The following is an 18,712-nucleotide window of genomic DNA, read 5'->3' on the forward strand; positions in this document are numbered from 1 at the left end:
ATTGATCGACGCCTTCGATACTAGGGACATTGATGCAGATGGGGAGAGTGCGAAGACCCGTCAGACTGAGAACCCTGGTTTTGTTTGTATTTATTTTCGGTCCAGAGCCATTAGGTCAAAGTCTATGACCCTGTGAGGAAGCAAACGGATGTTATCAGCACAGTTGTGGTGTTTTAGGAAGGATATCATTGTCCATTGAATTCGTCCACGTCCTCCGGACAAGGCAGCGTGAAGAATGTCACCAATAACAAGAAGAAATAATATCGGTGACAGGGTGCAACCCTAGTAAACTTTGGACCACCACTTTGGGCCTCAAAATCTTTCAATTTTACCTCAGTACAGCACGTGACATTTTGCCCCATCATATTTTGCTCTGATAATAGCTATTAGTTTATCCGGAATACCCCTCCGGCGTAGAGCAGTCCAGAGACACTCCCTGTTCATGCTATCGAAAGCTTTCTCGAAATCGATGAAGAGCAAATGCAGCAAAGATCTACCATAAACTCCGCACACTGTTCCAAAATGATCCGCAGGTTGTTGATGTGGTCAATGCAGGAGGATCCCGAGCGAAAACTAGCCTGCTCCTGTTCATCAAGTTTTCGAGGTGTTCTGCGGATGAATTTTTTTACGGAATTTCGCCGCCATTTCTCGAATTATTATACTCAGACAATTAATGTTCGTTTTTATGGAAATTTCGTTTGAGATTGTGTGATCTTCATGTGCAACATGTGGTGATCAAAGAGTAGTATAGGTCCCAGGGCAAAACGTGGATTGGTACCCACGATGGAACACAAAACCTGGGAAATGCCTGCTGAATCAACACCAACAGCTATACTACCAAACCCTATTTTCACCTCCACGTGGTGACCGCTGGGAGCTCTTTCTTAACGAAAAGCTGCAGACGGAGAAGGAGGAAGGCGACTCTCCCGCGTCTAAAAACGGGACAAATTGCCTGGTCAAACTGGTCCTCCAGACTGGGGGTTGGGTAGGGCTGACAACCTTACACAGAAAACAACTTGTTACGAAGCCACGACAGGAGCCTCGGACTGGACGGATTACACAACGACGAGCCCCCCCCGGCCGACAACGGAATAACGATTTGCATATTTTCTCATGGAACGTGCGCTCCCTGTACAGAGATAAAGCTGATGAGCAGCTAGCCGACACCCTGTCCCAATATAGGGCTGATGTAACAGCACTACCAGAGGTGCGTTGGACAGGGACCGCTTACCTGGAGAAGAGCCGCTACACCATATATTATAGTAGCCATCCAGTAAACCATGTGCTCGGAGTAAGTTTCTTAGTCAGTCAAAAAATGAAGCCTGCTGTTATTGGCTTTGAAAACATAAGCGAAAAGCTATGCACTCTGCCCTTGCAAAGCAAGTTTAGAAATGTAAGCCTCATTAACGCTCACGCCCCTAAAGAGGAGACTGCAAATTCGGAAAAGGATATCTTCTACGAGGCAGTAGAACGAACCCTCGAAGCCTGTCCCAGATATGATATCAAAATCATACTTGGGGATTTTAACAGCCAAGTAGGGACAGAGCCCGTATTCAGGCGATACGTTGGCTCTCATAGCTTTTCGTGCAAGCTAGAACGCAAGGTATCCAGACCTTGTTGGACGAGTCGAGTGTCTCTCAAGGCGTTCCCATACCAGTTTAGAGTTCACCTGGTTGGACCTAAGTGCTTTGATCGCTGCTTGGCTATCGGTAAGAACAGCTATGTTTTGCCCCCTATAGTTCCTTTCCAGATTAAAGGAGGCACATTTTTCTATGGCGTATATTTCCGCCTGGAATATGCTAGTGTATCTGCCCATTAGTTCAAAGTACATTTTCCTTGGACCAATGACACCGGCACCCGATCCGTCTGCTGTGAGGGATCCGTCAGTGTACCAAATAATCAGTTGCTGGTTTAAGCCATCTGTCGCAGCCTTGTTACTCCAACGTGTTTCAAATTTCTTATCGAAGTTGTCATGTTATCCCTTGGTATCAGTAATTCGGGATACCGGCTAGAAAGAATATCGATCTTCCTTCGATTTAGGCAGCTCCCCGCCCCACTCATACTACCGGCCATCCTGAATATTGCCCTCCTTGCCTGCATCTGTATGTGCAGATGGAGAGGGGTTAATCCCAGAAAGACCTCCAGGGTTGCCGTTGGGCATGTCCTCATTGTCCCACTGATACACACGCAAGCCAGCCTTTGGAGCATATGTAATTCCCTGGCTTATGTGCTGAGTTCGGTTCTTTCTGCCCCCTATAAGGGTAATATCTATGGTAGAAAAAGAAGACAAGGCAGACGCTGCCTAAGATAAAGCGATGGAGTAGGCCAGGACGCCAGACAGCTTTTGGGGATACCGAATTGGTGGACCTCGGCGCAAAACCGGGATGTCTGGAGTTGCTTATTAAGGCAGGCCTAGACCGGATACCGGTTGTTGGGCCGTTGATGATGATGATATCATAATGATTAGATATAATCCAAATTCTTAATTTGATTTTATTTTCTTAATTGGGACTTACATGTAAAGAGTAAATATCCTTATATAGTGGAATCCTGAAAATTCGTACTTCCATTATACGTATTTAAGGCTATTTCGTACAAAATGCCGATCCCTAGAGTTAATTTTCTTCACTTTGCGCTCCTTATAATTGGTAATCCCCATATTTCGTATAGTCAAAGGAGTGTTTGTCCACGGCAGAGGCAACTCATCAGACGCTACCTAATCGCAAACTTCTCATGTTTTTGCGATTATGTAAAGGATCGCGCCTCCTGATAACGGCCTTCCTTAATCTCTTCTTATCCCAGCCAACTCTTACAATTGAGGCTGCCAGTAGTTTAAAAACTCTCCGCGACACAACCAAGAAGTGCCTTCTGGGTCTGGAGAATATGGGCGTGTCAACTAGTGCTAGAAAACCCACGTGAACCTTATACGTGCAAGGACTTGCTAATTCTAGAGAGCTACAGTGCCTGGAGGCATTACTAGCGTTCATTGGTAGCAGGTTCGAGGCTCTGGAGTCAATGCATGACAAAGCCAAGCTCTCATCATAACAGCGGCAGGCACTGGCAACCCGCTCGTCCACGTCCAGCCCGAAAAGAGTCTGCTCCATCTGCCGATGTCAACACAGGATTACCGCATGCTCTACCTTCCAGAAAGCCGTCTCCACAGAGCAACTTAATCTGGTCAAGAAACGGAAACTGTGCTTAAATTGATTATCTCCCAAGCATAGAAACAACGCATGCAGCAGCTCTGGGAGGTGTAAGAAACACCAAAAACTTAACACACTACTGTATAATTGCCTAATGTCCTGTATTGTCTGGTCCGCTCCAGCATTAAGTTGATGCGGGCTTAGGACCCCATCATTCTCAAAACGAATATTGTCTGTTATCTTTCCAACCAGAACACGCGACTAATGCAGCAGACTGCCACTAATACTAGCCATTGCAATGGTTCACATCCTCACATCCAAAGGAGAAGTTGCCCTTACCGAGCTTTGTTAGATTCAGGTCCCCAGGTGAACTTAATATCAGACCAACTTTTAACCAACCGGCTCAAATCAATCAGTTAACGGGCGCCGAATTCCGCACTGAACTCCTCTCTGTTGGCCAAATTAAACCCGGCAACAGCCTGTCGGTACTCCAAAAAAATGCTGCTCGATTGGGTAATAAATGGCACGGTAGCGACCTCCGAAAAATGAGCCGGCCTGTAAAAAGGCCTGTACGTAGCTTTCATTGGTGAATATATCCGACTAGGGCATATTCAAGCCCGAAGACGGTTGGACATGGGCAATGATCTTTCCTCCATACAATTTCTACCAATGCGCTGGGAGACATATCTCCTGTCTTTAATCTTCTTGGTCCCGTCCTACAGCCTTACTTGATTCAGCCTTTCATCCATTAAGCCGACCTTATGGGAAAGGTTCAGGTTGATCGATAACCACTTCCTTAATAAATTTGATTAAAACAGTAGCTAGATCGTTAAGTTTTCCTGTAAAATCACGACTTGGGCGCTTGAATGATCATGGCACGAAAGCTCAAAAAATTACCCTCAATAGATAGCTTCACAGTGTAAAGTGTGTAAATTTCACACGCACATACAGTATTTTAAATTCCTGAGATAAAGTAAACCAAGTTGTTGCTGGGCTGAGCAAATAGTACTATGCAGTTTTACTATATACCAAGGAGCTAGCCAAAATATGAAAATAATTTCAGAATGGATAATATTAGACCGTTGAAAACAAAGTGACTTATTTGAACAAATACTTTGGGAACCAGCCCTTGGTGCGACCCAATCGTCTGCCATTTTGCGAAAGTGCATTCTACTACATGGCGTAGCCCGGAATGCAATTATCGCCGCTCCTTAAAATGTGACCTATCCACTGCCATTTCTGTCTTCCAATCACAGCGCAGGCCTTTGCGCCGGCCAAGTTCTTCGTGTGAGATAGTGTCAGGCCAGCGCACTCCGATGACACGAGGGCGACAGCTATTGACGAAAGCTTGAAGTTTTGGGTAACAGTGGAGTTCACTTTCCATGTGTTACTCTCATATAGCAACACAGAAAGAACTTTAACCCAGAATAGTGTAAACTTGATCTTCGTGCAGAGATAACTGCATTTTCAGATTACAAACAGGCCAACAAAAAAATTGATTGAGACTGCAGAGCGTTGGCTGGTAAGGAAAATTAAAAAGGGAACAAAGACGAATGCCGCAAAATTGGCAAATTATCAAAAATTACCTATTTTCGGATAGCTATGAATCTAGGTCACCTCGAAAAAACCATATATATCCATCCAAGAACCGTTAAAAAGCTTCAGTTTGCTCGGGAATACGTACAGGCCCACAGGGTTTTGGTTTGATTTTATTTTTGCAGTCGAAAGCAAATACAACCTCTTTGGATGCGACGGAAGTATGATTTCCATTGTGAAGCATGGCGGAGGTGGTTTGGGGGTCCGTGGCGGCGTCGGGGGTGAGAAATATAGTGCCAACGCAAAGGGACTATGGACCACCGATATTATATTAACGTTTTAAAAGAAAATTTGTGTGCCAGTGTCATGAAAGTCGTAATCGAGCGAAGCGATAAATTTTATGAGGATAACGACCCAAAGAGCACAGCTCACAACACAATGCTTTGGCTTCTTTACAATTGCCCAAATGTCAACACCAGCCCAAAGTCTCAATCTTAATCGAATTGACCATGTATGGAGTATTTTATAAAAAAGGCTAAAAGACCGTCAGTTCACTAATGTTAACCAGATGGAGGAGATCCTGAAGGAAGAGTGGCTGAAAATCGACGCAGAAATGACAAAAAATTTGGTGCAATCAATGCCACGACGATTGCGAGAAGTTATTCGTTGTAAGGGAAGAGCAACAATATTATTTTATTGAATTAGATTATTGTACTTTTGTTTTATGTCGAATACTTTTTTGCTTTAATATGCCCTACGAAGATAAAAAAGGCTCCTTTTTGTAAATCTACTTTGTTTTTGTAATTCAAAAAATTGTCAATAAAAACTGAAATATTTTATGCTTCAAAACATCAAACAATATTTCTATGTTGAATTTAGTTTTTAATATTTTGTAGGATATTTGCAACAGTGGTCACATGTCGAATACTTTTTTTTGGGCCGCTCTATATGACTAAAAGTTCCTGGTGCAGGTCATTTTTCCGGGATTGCCGGCCGGTAAAAGGTGACCACATTTTAGGGACGATTGTTTAGACGAGGTGGATTCTCTAGGCAAAAGTTGGAACTAGACCAAGATTGTTGGTAATCACAATAAAAGTTGTTGGATTTCCGAGAGTACCTACCGAAAATCATTTGCGGAGAATATTTTTGGGTTTACAACTTTTACTTAAAATGATTTTTTATATGCTGTGCAGGAAAGGTGTTTATTGGGTCAATAAACCGTAACAGTCTAAAAGAATGACTTGGATATGGGATTTGCAATTATTACATCGATATCCTTGCGGGGCCTTAATTTTAGCAAATTAAAAGAAGAGATCCAGGCGAACATAGTTTCAGTTCTGTTGTGAGTTCTCATCAGTATTCGAAAATAACGTAACAGGTATTGAACGTATATCCGGGTAATCATACAGCGGTTCAATTGCAGTCGGCTTCGGGCAGTACCAAATACACCTCTTATGCCACCTTTGCCATAAAAGTGTAGTGATAGTGGATTTCGCATCTCGGGGATGTCGGTTGAGTGAAATTTCCTGGTGAATGCGACGGTGAAAAAGTGAAAAAGTATTGCGGAGTGAAGAAAGTTTTGAAGCAGTCACATTCTTGGGCGTTCACATCATCGCCGGATAATTTCAACCACAGCCAAAATATTTGTTTGGTAAGAAAAATTTTTCAGTCCGAATGCCTTTTGACATTTGCTATTGGATGCGGTCTTCGACGAATGGATTCTGTTGTGAAATGGCGGAAGTGAATATTTTTGGATTATTTTTAGAAAAGTGTATTCAATGATTCATGCTTCTCTCTAATTTTCGAGTAAGTGGGACATGCAAGAGTTGTTTGAAGTACAGTAACAGGGGAAGTCATGCGAACAAACTGTAACACTTGGGAATGTATTTGAGCCGGCCAATTTCTTTTCGGGGATTTTAGTTCACAGGTGCAGCCTCTAAACTGTCATCCTCTAAATTTAATTTATCTCTTTATGAGTCCAGTTGGCAGCAACTCTGAAAATAATAAGCCCATATCCCGTGAGGTAAAGTGTATTCTTTTCATAAAAAGTCCGAGCCCCTCTGAAACCAAAAACATCTGGTAACCAGGACAATGGTTACTTATTTATTTCTTAGTTTTCCACTTCGAGCAATTGCAATCCTTCCTAGCTATTTAAGAACTTGAAAGGTTCTCCCAATCAAATGCAAACTGATGGTCCTAATGTCGCCCTGATCTTAACGTTCAGGCTGCAGAGCCTCTATTACTACCGCCGTGGCTGGAATATCTGACCATAACTCTGCCGATTAAAACACCTTTCTCTTTCGGTATTTTTATCTACCTCGGAGTCGTTTACGCATTCATTCGGGGTGGCATCAGTTTTAGTTAGTGTCGAAAGCTTTGCCTTTTCTTTTCTTCCGGTTTCATCACAGTAAATATGATATTTTCGGCAGTTGATCCTCCCACTCGTCTTTCTGCCCCGAATATTTCTGTTCTGTCAATCTATATACAGTAGCCTGGCTTAGAAAGAAACTCCAAACATCACAGTTCCTCGTCTAATTCCAACAATTCAATATCATTTTTCTTTTTTGGGGTGGGGTAGGTGACTGCTTTTACGCACACAGTGTTGGACTCCCGGTTTGGTACGTCGTCGGACTACCAACTAAACACCTCCCCATCGTCAGAGAGCAAGCCTGGAACCATTTGCCACATTACTTCGGGTTAGCCCGAACTCTCCCGCCTTGCGGAGCCTTCAAATCAGGGAATTCCTTTCACCAACGGGAGGAGAGAGGAGGAAGGGAACTGTCAGTTCAAGGAGCCCCCTGCCATCCGGCTCCTCCACCGGTCGAGTTCTATCTTCTTAGCAACGAGAAGAGCCCGAACGTAATGGGCAACACGGCTCCACCTGCCAGCAGTCCTCAGTACCTCTTCGACAATTTTGTCTGGAGAGAGATCCCCTGTGTTTAAATAGAGCTGCTGACGAACCCCATCCCACCTTCCACAAGAAAAAAAAGTGTGGTGGGCGTCGTCCAAAACTCCATTGCAAAACACACAATCCGGAGATCGTACCTTTCCAATTTTGTACGGGGAAGACTGAAAACTTCCATGCCCACTTAAAAATTGGGTAAGGAAATAGTCAGTCATGCTTCCGATTCAGCCACGCACCTAAGTTGCCGATGAGCCGCGCAGTCCATTTGCCTCTAGTTTCATTTTACCACGAGAGCTGCCACTCGTCTAGAGTGCGTTGCCATTCTTCGCGAGCAACCACCTGCCTTGGCTCATCTCCCTTGCGCTTGAATATTCCTTGACGCTCCCTAGCAAGAAGGGCAGCGGGGATCTCTCCCGCGATCACCATCACGGCCGGTTCAGACACAGTGCGATACGCAGACGCCACCCGCAAAGCTCCCCATCTCTGGGCTTGCGCGAGGCGTTTACAATATACCTCCTTGTTAAGAGCGCCAGCCCATACCACTGCGCCGTAGAGTTCAGGACAGACTGCGTTGAACTCATCTGGCGACGTAGCCTGCTAGACGTAGGACCCCCAATGTTTTCATTAGCCTACTTAACGCCGAAACTCCTGCTGCAGCCTTGTTCGCTGCTGCTTTGATTTGCTCAGAAAAGCTCATTTTTGAGTCAAGAGTCAACCCGAGGTACCGCTGATTTTCACTCGATTATCGACTCGCTGAACGATATGGGACGCAGGGTTGGAATTCTCTTTTTAGTGAAGATGACTACTTCGGTTTTTTCCATTGCATGGTTGAAACCAAGAGTAGTCATCCTTCCGCTTACCCGTCCCTGCGACATCATCTGCATAGCCGACCAGGCACGACTCTTCTGGCATGTCGAGTTTAAGTAGACTGTCATAGGTAGCCTTCCAGAGGTCCGGCTCTAGGATGGATCCCTGTGCTACCCCCGACGTGACCTCCATTCTCCGTTGACCCTCTAGTGTTTCATAGAGCAGGGAGGGGTTCCTCAAATAGTCCTTCAATATCCGTAAGAGATAGTTCGGCACGTTGAAGGTATTTGGTAGTGTGCCTAGAATGTCTTTCCGTCTTACGGAATTAAAGGCGTTTTTGGCGTCAAGTGTTATGAGGAGCACCACCCGTCGAGTTCGGCGGCTATGCGCCTCTGTTCGTCGAACGGATCGTACCCCTCGCATTTAGCTCTGCATCACGGACCACATTAAAGATGACGCATGGTAGGGCACCCTCCTGCGTTAGATTGATGTTGATATTGAATGGTCTCAGGAGTGATCCTGCTGCTTTTATCTGGCCTCGCAAATTGGTCAGGTCTAGCCTAGTCAGTCTTATCAATTTCGTGGGGATACCGAATTCTCGGTGTTAAATAGACGCTGAAAAACGTTATCTCTAAACAAAGACACGTTTTGGGCACGAATTCGAAGTCGGGTGCCTTCCCTAACCCAGATGGTAGTGGTATCTGATAAGTTGGAATGCCATGTCCTAGGTGCTTGTTCTAACAATGTTAGCTGATTAGCACCAGATCAGCTCTCTGGAGAGAACTGTGGTAGACATTCATGAGCTGTTCCACATCCGGCTATATTCTCGTTAACCTTTATACATATGTTCATACAACATACCAAGTTGTCTTACAGATAATCTTAATTTGCAATGACTAACGGCGAAAAAAACTGAGGCCGGCAAATTCAACCAAAAACATTAAAATTGCTATGTTCCTTCACAAAGATTTTCGCCTGTTGGCAGAAGTTCAAATTTCTCCCCTCGGTTATGTGAATCCTTCCAATTTCCCCCGTTCAGAGTAGACTTGACAGTAGATGCCAAAAGCTGGTTCTGGTCCCATCAGAACCTTGATGAGCCGGTCTGTCAGTTTCCTCGTTTCCCTCGATGTTTGAGTGCTCTGGCACTCCCATCAGGAGATTTTCGTTCAGTCGGCTAATTTTCAGCAGCACCTGATGACAACTCCACAAAATCTGGCTTGATATGTCGTTGCTGTTCATTGCTGACAATGCTACCCGAATGCTGGAAAAGATTTGAAGGGTGCGACCCCTCCTTTTTTAAGAAGGTAGCTCGGAAACCCTCTTAAGGGTCAGTCGAGCATTGTCTCATACATCGTTGAAGGAGGGGCAGTACTATGTGAGGCACTCGTTCGTGCTTTCGTCCGCAAATTTTATGTGTAACATTTTATGGTATACACCTTTCGACTCCAAGCGTACGTTCTTACAGCTAGAAGGAGTTCTCTCCTAAGCTGCTCGCGCTGCTCTACATTCGGATGGATTGGTGTCGTCATACAAGACCCATCCATTGGTTTCGATAGCTTTGGTTGCAAATGAAGACGTGGCCCTTATTTGTAGCCATTTGAGTCGAATAGTTGGGATCGCTAGAAGACAGCTGCCACTTTGGTTTGCCCTTAGCGGTAGATGCCACAGACGGTTGTTTCCCTTCAACATTGGTACAATCCCGGGGTTGTGTTTTCCCCGATTTGCCCGGAGGCATTGTTTTCCCCCAAGGTCCGTTTGCCCGAAACCTGCTGGCAAAGACAGATGCTTACCTGTAGCTAAGACTAGCCTCAGCAAATGGCGTCGATTGGAGCCCAGGGTCTGGAGTGCTGACAGAAGGAGACTTCTTTGGCTCGCGGAGCATTTTTTGGTTTCACAAAATAGAATTTTGCGATATTTTTTACCGCGAAATCGTTGCATAAGAGCAGCACACCGAGTTCGCCGTATTTCCTTCAGTTCTGGCATTAACATATGGCTAACGCACCGCCGGTACGCATCGAGACCGAGATCTCGTAAAATACGACTCATACTTCGAGTTTAAATTCCCGACGCCGACATTCGTTTCTGCTTGCGGAGAAGATGCTCATGCACGACATTCCGGCCTGTCAACCATATCAGCTGTTTTACGGTATCGAGCTATTTAACAAACTATGATTTTTTTCGACGTATGCTCATATTGGTGCAACGCAATAATCGCGATTCTTTTTTCGTAGTTACCGAATTTCGTCGTGTCATCGTTCACGCGTTACTGACCTTCGGAACCTGAAAGTTTGACGGAAGTGGGTTATGGTTAGATACTCTCCGTGTGTGCTACCAGTTTCGGTGGCCTAACATTTCTCGCTATGCGCATCGACTGACAGAGCTTGTGGCTATATTATGTATAATAATTGTGTCCTTTTATCAGGGCTCTAATTTTTTGCTGTTGCTTTGATATGCGGCGGCGACGTTGGCTCGTGATCGATCTCAACATCCTCGTCTTCATTGCCCCGAGGCGACATTGGTTCCCTTTCGCTAGGAAAATGTCATCTGCCGTTTATAGGACTCTGGATGTTGGATGTCCTGTGTGAGTGTCCATAAAAATAATAGCAAAGAAGTGAGACACAGAAAGAAACCGTTTCATTTATTTGTCACTCCTTGAATTTTAATCTTTCTCTCAGATAGTCGTTGAGGGTTTTTACCCAGCGTCGGGTTTCTCTGATACTAAATGGTCCATATTTGAGCATTTTGATGAGCTGTCTATCTTTTCTAAATTGAAATGGCCTTGCCTTCTTGCCACACAGATGATGTTCAATCCTTCTCAGTAACGCCATGGAAAAACTTATTGAGTCAGTGTGTTGGGTATAGCCCTCCGCTGCTTGATTCGTTTAAATCCATTTGATTGCGTCTTAAACCTGCCAGTTTCTCTAAATGTTGACAGTATTGCGCAGTGTGCGAAAGTAGTGGTCGAGGAAACATTTCCCTTTAGTTCTAGTTGGAAGTCTCACCGCCGCTACATACCGTGCTTGTTATTAACCCAATAGAAGCGTGTGCTGGTATTGGCTTTGGATAAGTGAATATAGATCTAGTTTATCTTAAAGCTCCCTATATTAGGTTTAACAGCGATCGTATATTTGGTTCTATTCCACTTTTCTTCTGACGTTCGTAACAGTCAGCAGGCAAATCGCCACCATTTAATTTGAGGTAGGCTAATGAGCTTCTCACTTTGTTTCCACCTTGACTTGATTTGTAAGAGAGCAATAAATAGCCGATTTTGATATGTGGTCTCATAGCAAATGGGTTCTTTGTCAGTGATGACGGGAAAAGGGTGGCGTCTTATGAGAATGTGTTGCTGTTTCTTAGTGTTGTAAGATGTATTGAGAAGTCTAAGTTCGTGAGTGTTTGTAAAATCGACGATGCGCTCATACCACCAGCAGGCACGTTACAATTCTGTGTCGTTCTGTGTTGTTCGGTAATGGTCGATTTGTCTGTGGCGTCTATACCTGAGATGATAGTGAGCTTCAACAATTGATCATCAAATCGTTGGCTTTATTCAAAAGCGTCGTCGAAACACTCAGATTTGTAATGTTGCATCCATATATGTACCTATATTTGGGTTATCAAAGTACAGAAGTTTATAGCCATTTTTACCGCAGTTCTTGGCTCCATACAATCGAGTTCCTTGCAGAGTGCAGAGATCGGTACCAGTGATTTGATGACACCATCTATGCGTCAATTTTTCGACAGAGCCAGGGTTCGAATCAAAAAGACACAGCAAGAGGAACTTCAGCGGCAAAAGGGCACGAAATCTCATTGTGCACTTTTCGATTAGGGACGTGGGAGCTAAGCGGTTTTGGTGGTGTCGATGTCACCTAGATGGTTTTCTTGCATATATTTCTTCATCTTATCCCCACAGTAAACGGATGCATTGAAAAATTAAAAAAAAAACGGCTCGACCGTGCGCGTGGAGCCCTAAGTCTCCGGACCCGAGTGCCGCGATCAAGGAGGGGAAGATCCACGACGGATCACAGTCCCGATTATTGCCTCTTCCGCCTCAGATCTTGAATGAAGCGCGGCCCCTGGGGTTCCCACCCTCCCTGGCCATCCTCAGGCCTCTTTTTGAGGATGTCCCTGTACAGGTTCTGCGGGAGCAAGGAGGAAAAGGGAGGGAGGAAGTCCTCAAATCACTCAACACTTACTTAGAATTCATAATGTAATCATTAAAAAAAAGATCAAATATATAAAAAAAATAATCAAAAATCAGAAAAAAATAAAACAAAATTAAATCAAATTAAAAATCAACAAAAAAAAAAGAAATTTGAAAAAAAGCTTTAGACACTCCGAGCTCGGCGTGGTAGCTGCTTCTGTGGTGGAAAGAAATTAAGAACATTAGGAATTCCTAAACAAAATTTACCATTGTTTATATTTTTCTCTTTTTTTTTATAATAAAAAAGAAAACTTCCTCGGGTTCGGTGACTTCAAATGCTGTACGCGAGGATTTTCCCGATCGGGCTGCGAAAACACACTACTGAATCCGGCTAGATGAATGGTTTGTCGCGGGCAAGCCTTGCTGCAATGCTGACCACATTGCCTCCTAGTGTACCGTTACGGTCTTGAATGAAGTGCTCTAACAACAAGGCCCTGATCCAACATGGATTGTTGCGCCAACGATTATTATTATTAAGCCTTCTCGAAAATTTTACATCAATTGCAGCCGCCTCTTCGCCTTTCCTCCGCTGTTTTATGTTATAACAATTTATTTCCACGAATGTTATAATTTTCTACTGTCAATATTAATTTAAACCACAACACGGCTATTTTTCGAGGTAGTCCCGGAGGTTTGTTTTGTCTGGAACGGAGACGACAAAGGGTTCGCGCTGTTCACGTCCTTTCACAAACTCTTAATTTTTTTCACTAAATTACTTCCTCGTCACGAATTTGATTTTTTAAAATAATTATTTAATTGAAATATTGAAAAATATCTATTTTGAGGACAAGTAAATCACTAACCAATCGCTTCAATTCCTGTTATCACTCTCCAGGCTTTCGACCTCCTCCTCAACCCAGCAACGCTTCGCCTTTCGCTACATTGCCTTGAACTCTGTCAGTTCATGTTGCGGCAAATCATTCGCTTCTGTCACGATTAATTCGCCCGAATCATCATCATCAACGGCGCAACAACCGGTATCCGGTCTAGGCCTGCCTTAATAAGGAACTCCAGACATTCCGGTTTTGCGCCGAGGTCCACCAATTCGATATCCCTAAAAGCTGCCTGGCGTCCTGACCTACGCCATCGCTCCATCTTAGGCAGGGTCTGCCTTGTCTTCTTTTCCTACCATAGATATTGCCCTTATAGACTTTCCGGGTGGGACCATCTTCATCCATACGGATTAAGTGACCCGCCCACCGTAACCTATTGAGCCGGATTTTATCCACAACCGGACGGTCATGGTATCGCTCATAGATTTTGTCATTGTGCAGGCTACGGAATCGTCCATCCTCATGTAAGGGGCCAAAAATTCTTCGGAGGATTCTTCTCTCGAACGCGGCCAAGAGTTCGCAATTTTTCTTGCTAAGAACTCAAGTTTCCGAGGAATACATGAGGACTGGCAAGATCATAGTCTTGTACAGTAAGAGCTTTGACCCTATGGTGAGACGTTTCGAGCGGAACAGTCTTTGTAAGCTGAAATAGACTATGTTGGCTGAAAACAACCGTGCGCGGATTTCATCATCGTAGTTGTTATCGGGTGTGATTTTCGACCCTAGATAGGAGGAATTGTCAACGGTCTCAAAGTTGTATTCTCTGATCTGTTGCTGATTTGCCTGGAGTGAAGCCTGTTTGGTATGGGCCAATGAGGTTCTGGGCGTATGGGGCTATCCGGCCTAGCATCTTATAGATGGTACTCAGCAAGGTGATACCTCTATAATTGCTGCACTGTGTGATATCTCCCTTTTTATGTATGAGACAGATAATGCCTCGTTGCCAATCGTCAGGCATTGAATCGCTGTCCCATACCTTGAGCACCAGTTGATGAACCACTTGGTGTAACTGGTCGCCTCCATATTTAACCAATTCGGCTGTAATTCCATCGGCTCCTGGCGACTTATGATTTTTTAGCCGATGAATTGCACGGACTGTTTCTCCTAAACTTGGTGGTGGCAGTATTTGTCCGTCGTCTTCAGTTGACGCGACCTCCAACTCGCCGATGTTCTGGTTGTTCAGTAGCTCATCAAAGTACTCAAGCCATCGCTCTAATATGCTCCTTCTGTCGGAAATCAGATTTCCCTCTTTGTCTCGGCAGGATGAGCATCGAGGTGTATAAGGCTTCATCCTGCTGACTCGTTGGTAAAACTTGTGCGCCTGGTGCGGTTGCTCCCTGTACTTTTCTAGTTCACAGACTTGTTGGTTCTCCCAGGCTTCCTTTTTCCGTCTGTGAAGTCGTTTCTCCGCTCGGCATCCATTTCCCTCTTATAGGTGTCGCGGAGGGTTGTGTTGTGGATGGCTTCAGTGTTCACTCTCACCTGATTGTCAGAGGGGATTCTAGGTGGTATTGTTATTCGAGCTCGGAGCACCATGCCAACGAGATAGTGATCCGAGTCTATATTGGCCCCCCCCTATATGTTCTGACATTCATCAAGGCTGAGAGGTAGCGGCGTTCGATCAACACATGGTCAATTTGGTTGAAAGTGGTCCCGTCTGGAGAGGCCCACGTATGTTTGTGGACCGCTTTCCGCGCAAACCAGGTACTTCCAACAACCATTTCGTGTGACCCTGCTAATTGAATAATCCGCAGTCCGTTATCATTTGTTTTTTCGTGTAAGCTATGGGAGCCAAAGTATCGCTTGAATACGGGCTCCTTCCCTACTTGGCTGTTAAAATCCCCAAGATATGATTTTGATATCATATCTGGGACAGGCTTCGAGGGTTCGTTCTACTGCCTCGTAGAAGGTATCCTTCTCCGACTCTGCAGTCTCCTCTGTAGGGGCGTGAACGCTTATGAGGCTTATATTTCTAAACTTGACTCGCAAGTGCAGAGTGCACAGCCGTTCGCTTATGTTTTCAAAGCCGATAACAGTAGGTTTCATTTTTTGGCTGACTAAGAAATCTACTCCGAGCACATGGTTTACTGGATGACCGCTATAATATATGGTGTAGTGGCTCTTCTCCAGGAAACCGGTCCCTGCCCATCGCATCTCTTGTAACGCTGTTATATCAGCCCTATATTGGGACAGGGTATCGGCTAGCTGCTCATCAGCTTCATCTCTGTACAGGGAGCGCACGTTCCATGAGAAAATGCGCAAATCGTTGATCCGTTGTCGTTGCCGGGTCCGTCGTTTTAAAGTCCGTCCTGTCCGAGGCTCCTGTTGTGGCTTCGTAACAAGTTGTTTTCCGTGTAGGGTTGTCAGCCCTACCCAACCCCCAACCTGGAGGACCAGTTGGTACAATTTGTCCCGTTTTTAGGCGCGGGAGACTCGCCTTCATCCTTCTCCGTCTGCAGCTTTTCGTTAAGAAAGAGCTCCCAGCGGTCACCACGTGGAGGTGGAGATAGGGTTTTGTAGTAGAGCTGTTGGTGTTGGTTCAGCAGGCATTTCCCAGGTTTTATGCTCCATCGTGGGTACCAATCCACGTTTCGCCCTGGGACCTATACTACCCTTTGACCACCGAATGCATTCAATAATGTGCAATCTGCGGCGAACATTGGGGTAATTGCACATTATGAAATGCATTATTTAAGCAAATTAATTAAGAAAGAGCCGAATGATATTCCGCTCTCGTCGCGAAGCCGCGGTCACTACAATCCATTATCAATAATCCGAAAAGAATCTTTAAGGAAGCTCTGTCTATGGTTCGCGCTGATATGTGGGAGAAACCTGTGCAATATCTGCCGTAGCCATGTGTTCAGAACCATGTTGGCACACATCAAGGCACTGCACCAAATACATGGCACACGGCATGCACAGAATTTTGCTCGCACAACTCCCGGCACAGTCGTACGTATGCATTTGATAAAAAAAAATTTAGTCGGGGTAAAATTAATTAATAAACAGAGACATTGAATTGGTGGTCAGTCAGTATTTACCGTACTCTATTAGTATGAAATCCTCTATAAGTATGAAATCTGGGAACAACGATAAAATTGCCGGTGTTTTACGCTCATCTTTCTGTGAAAGCTCTAATCTCTTATCAGAAATTGTAACGACAAATTTGGAGAAATCTTTCTCGTATTCTTATGGAAAAAATATTTAATGCAAATTTTCTGCTTTTCTTCCAGATAAAGTGACACAGACGACGGAGAACACAATGTCAATCAATAAGATTCACATAAATAATACAACAAATCTATCACTGAATGATAGATTCACAGTAATGCAGTCTGTGGGGCCAAAATTGCCCACACCAACGCGCAAAGTAGCGCCAAGACGTAGAACACAAAGCGCCTCATCAATACTAGAAAAACCTTCGCCAAACGTTTCACTAGCGAATCGTAAATTATTGGAACAATTGGATAAGAAACACAAAATGCGGGCAGCCCTAAAATTGAAACGAGTAAATGAACGTTCCAAATCAGATGAAACAAAAATAACTTGAAATATATATAACATGTAGAATGTAGCTGTGTTCAAAATGATGACTAACATTGTTGTTATTGATGTGAAATTTCCAGAAAAGTATGAAGGCAATTTTGCCAAACAGACCACGCTTAAGAAACCGAATCGGCTTAAGAAAGGGCGCCGCTACAGCTGCAATACGTTTAACTCCTAGTGGAAGGCTTTCACGATCAAACAGCCTGACAAACGTTGCAACGTAAGAACCATTATTAGACTAAAGAAAACCAAAAAGAGAATTATTTCCGCAATTGAGTGGAATTGATTAAAACTTGGTCTGAGTAGAAAACATGAGTATAAAGAATAATCCAAATTTCCACAGAATGAAAGCCGATTTAGTTCAAACCACTACATTGAGACGGTCGAATTCCACATCAAGTCTTGCTGGTCGTTTGGGATCGCGACGTGCGAGCACCGGAAGCGCTCCGACAGGCCCACGTCGACGTATAAAACGCAATAATATTGTTCGCGCCAGTTCTAGACAGAACTTGGTCCGGTCAAATTCAACAGCAAGCCTTAAGCGATCTAATTCGAGACTGAGTCTCAAGCGATCGAATTCGAGGCAGAGCCTGAAACGATCGAACAGTAGAAGCAGCTTAAATAGGGTTTCAGGAGGCCAAGGTTCACCCCAAAGAAGAATCGCTCGAAATGCATTGCGTGGAGCTAGCAGTCAAAGGCGAGGTGGCCAAAGACGCAGCAACTCAGTTTCCAATCGCCTTGGTGTGCGAAGAGCGCCAATGGCGCGAGATCGTATTCGAGCAGATAATATCCGAGGAGGAAGAGCCCGACGCGGCCGAATCCTCAATAGGCGGAATTCGACCACGGCCGTCTCAAATCTGTCAAGAAATGGTGGTAGTAGACAGGGCAGGCCAGGTCGCCCACGAGGAAGGTATGTTTACAATCTCTCGAGAAATTGTCGCAACAGTTTTGATTTGTTCTTTCCTTTGCAGAGGAACGAACATGACACAACGTGGAAGAAGCCGGTCAAGGAGTCGAAGCAGGAATGTAAGGCAACCGCAAAGTGAAAACAGAGGTAACCGTAGCAGTAGCCGGGGTCGTGGACGTGGACGTGGTCGCGGAAAAGGTACAAATCGGTCTTCAGGTTTAAGGAGGCGTAGTTGAACATATGGCAGCAAAAACACAGTTTGCTTAAAATTATATTCTTCATTAAGCTCGGAAATTTGTATGACCTCAACTATTTCAATGATCATATCTTGTAAATGTACATCTGCCTACGAAGAGCTCTGCCTTTTCGGTGGGATACAATGGGTTCGTTCAAACCAATGAAATTTCAATCTGAACGAAATCAGATTATGATTCTATGATTGTCGTTGACGTTGTGGCTGTGGTGGACGCGTACGCCCTACGTAGGAATTGTGGCAACCATATATATAATCGTAGAGATTTCCGAGTTTAGTGGTCTAGCGCGAGTACGCCTATTTTAATTGTTTTCTTTTTAGGTGTAAGGCCGGGCATCAAAAAAGAAGATTTAGATAAGGAACTTGATCAGTACATGGCAACTACACGAACGGGACTGGATAATGAAATGGACTTGCTGTGAATATATTTTTAGTGTACATCTCAATAATTTTCATTTAAAAGCATTTTATGTTGATTTTTACACGATAGCATATTTCTTTCTCTAATTAATCCTAACAAAAACTTGTTTACTTTATATCAACTGTATTGTGAATAAAATGGAATGAGATTATTTGAATTT

General features: G+C 44.3%; 1 protein-coding gene across 1 annotated transcript; it reads left to right on the plus strand.

The window, feature by feature from the left end:
- The first annotated feature begins 6,134 nt into the window (after nucleotides 1-6,134).
- Nucleotides 6,135-18,709, plus strand: LOC119659673 (chromatin target of PRMT1 protein). The gene is made up of 6 exons (XM_038067898.1): nucleotides 6,135-6,330; nucleotides 16,659-16,933; nucleotides 17,052-17,191; nucleotides 17,315-17,881; nucleotides 17,943-18,076; nucleotides 18,453-18,709. Exons 2-6 carry the CDS (start codon nucleotides 16,688-16,690, stop codon nucleotides 18,551-18,553), a joined length of 1,188 nt encoding a protein of 395 aa, XP_037923826.1. The 5' UTR covers nucleotides 6,135-6,330; nucleotides 16,659-16,687; the 3' UTR covers nucleotides 18,554-18,709.
- Nucleotides 18,710-18,712: the final 3 nt, after the last annotated feature.

This window comes from Hermetia illucens, chromosome 6, assembly GCF_905115235.1.
Source record: "Hermetia illucens chromosome 6, iHerIll2.2.curated.20191125, whole genome shotgun sequence".
Lineage (NCBI taxonomy): Eukaryota > Metazoa > Arthropoda > Insecta > Diptera > Stratiomyidae > Hermetia > Hermetia illucens.

What these genes read in the sequence shown, in the direction of transcription:
- LOC119659673 (XM_038067898.1), top strand. Translation starts at nt 16,688, where the DNA reads ATGTCAATCAATAAGATTCACATAAATAATACAACAAATCTATCACTG. An exon ending in CAGCCCTAAAATTGAAACGA is followed by an intron (nt 16,934 to 17,051) that starts GTAAATGAACGT and finishes TGAAATTTCCAG; the next exon opens with AAAAGTATGAAGGCAATTTT. An exon ending in CCAGGTCGCCCACGAGGAAG is followed by an intron (nt 17,882 to 17,942) that starts GTATGTTTACAA and finishes TTTCCTTTGCAG; the next exon opens with AGGAACGAACATGACACAAC.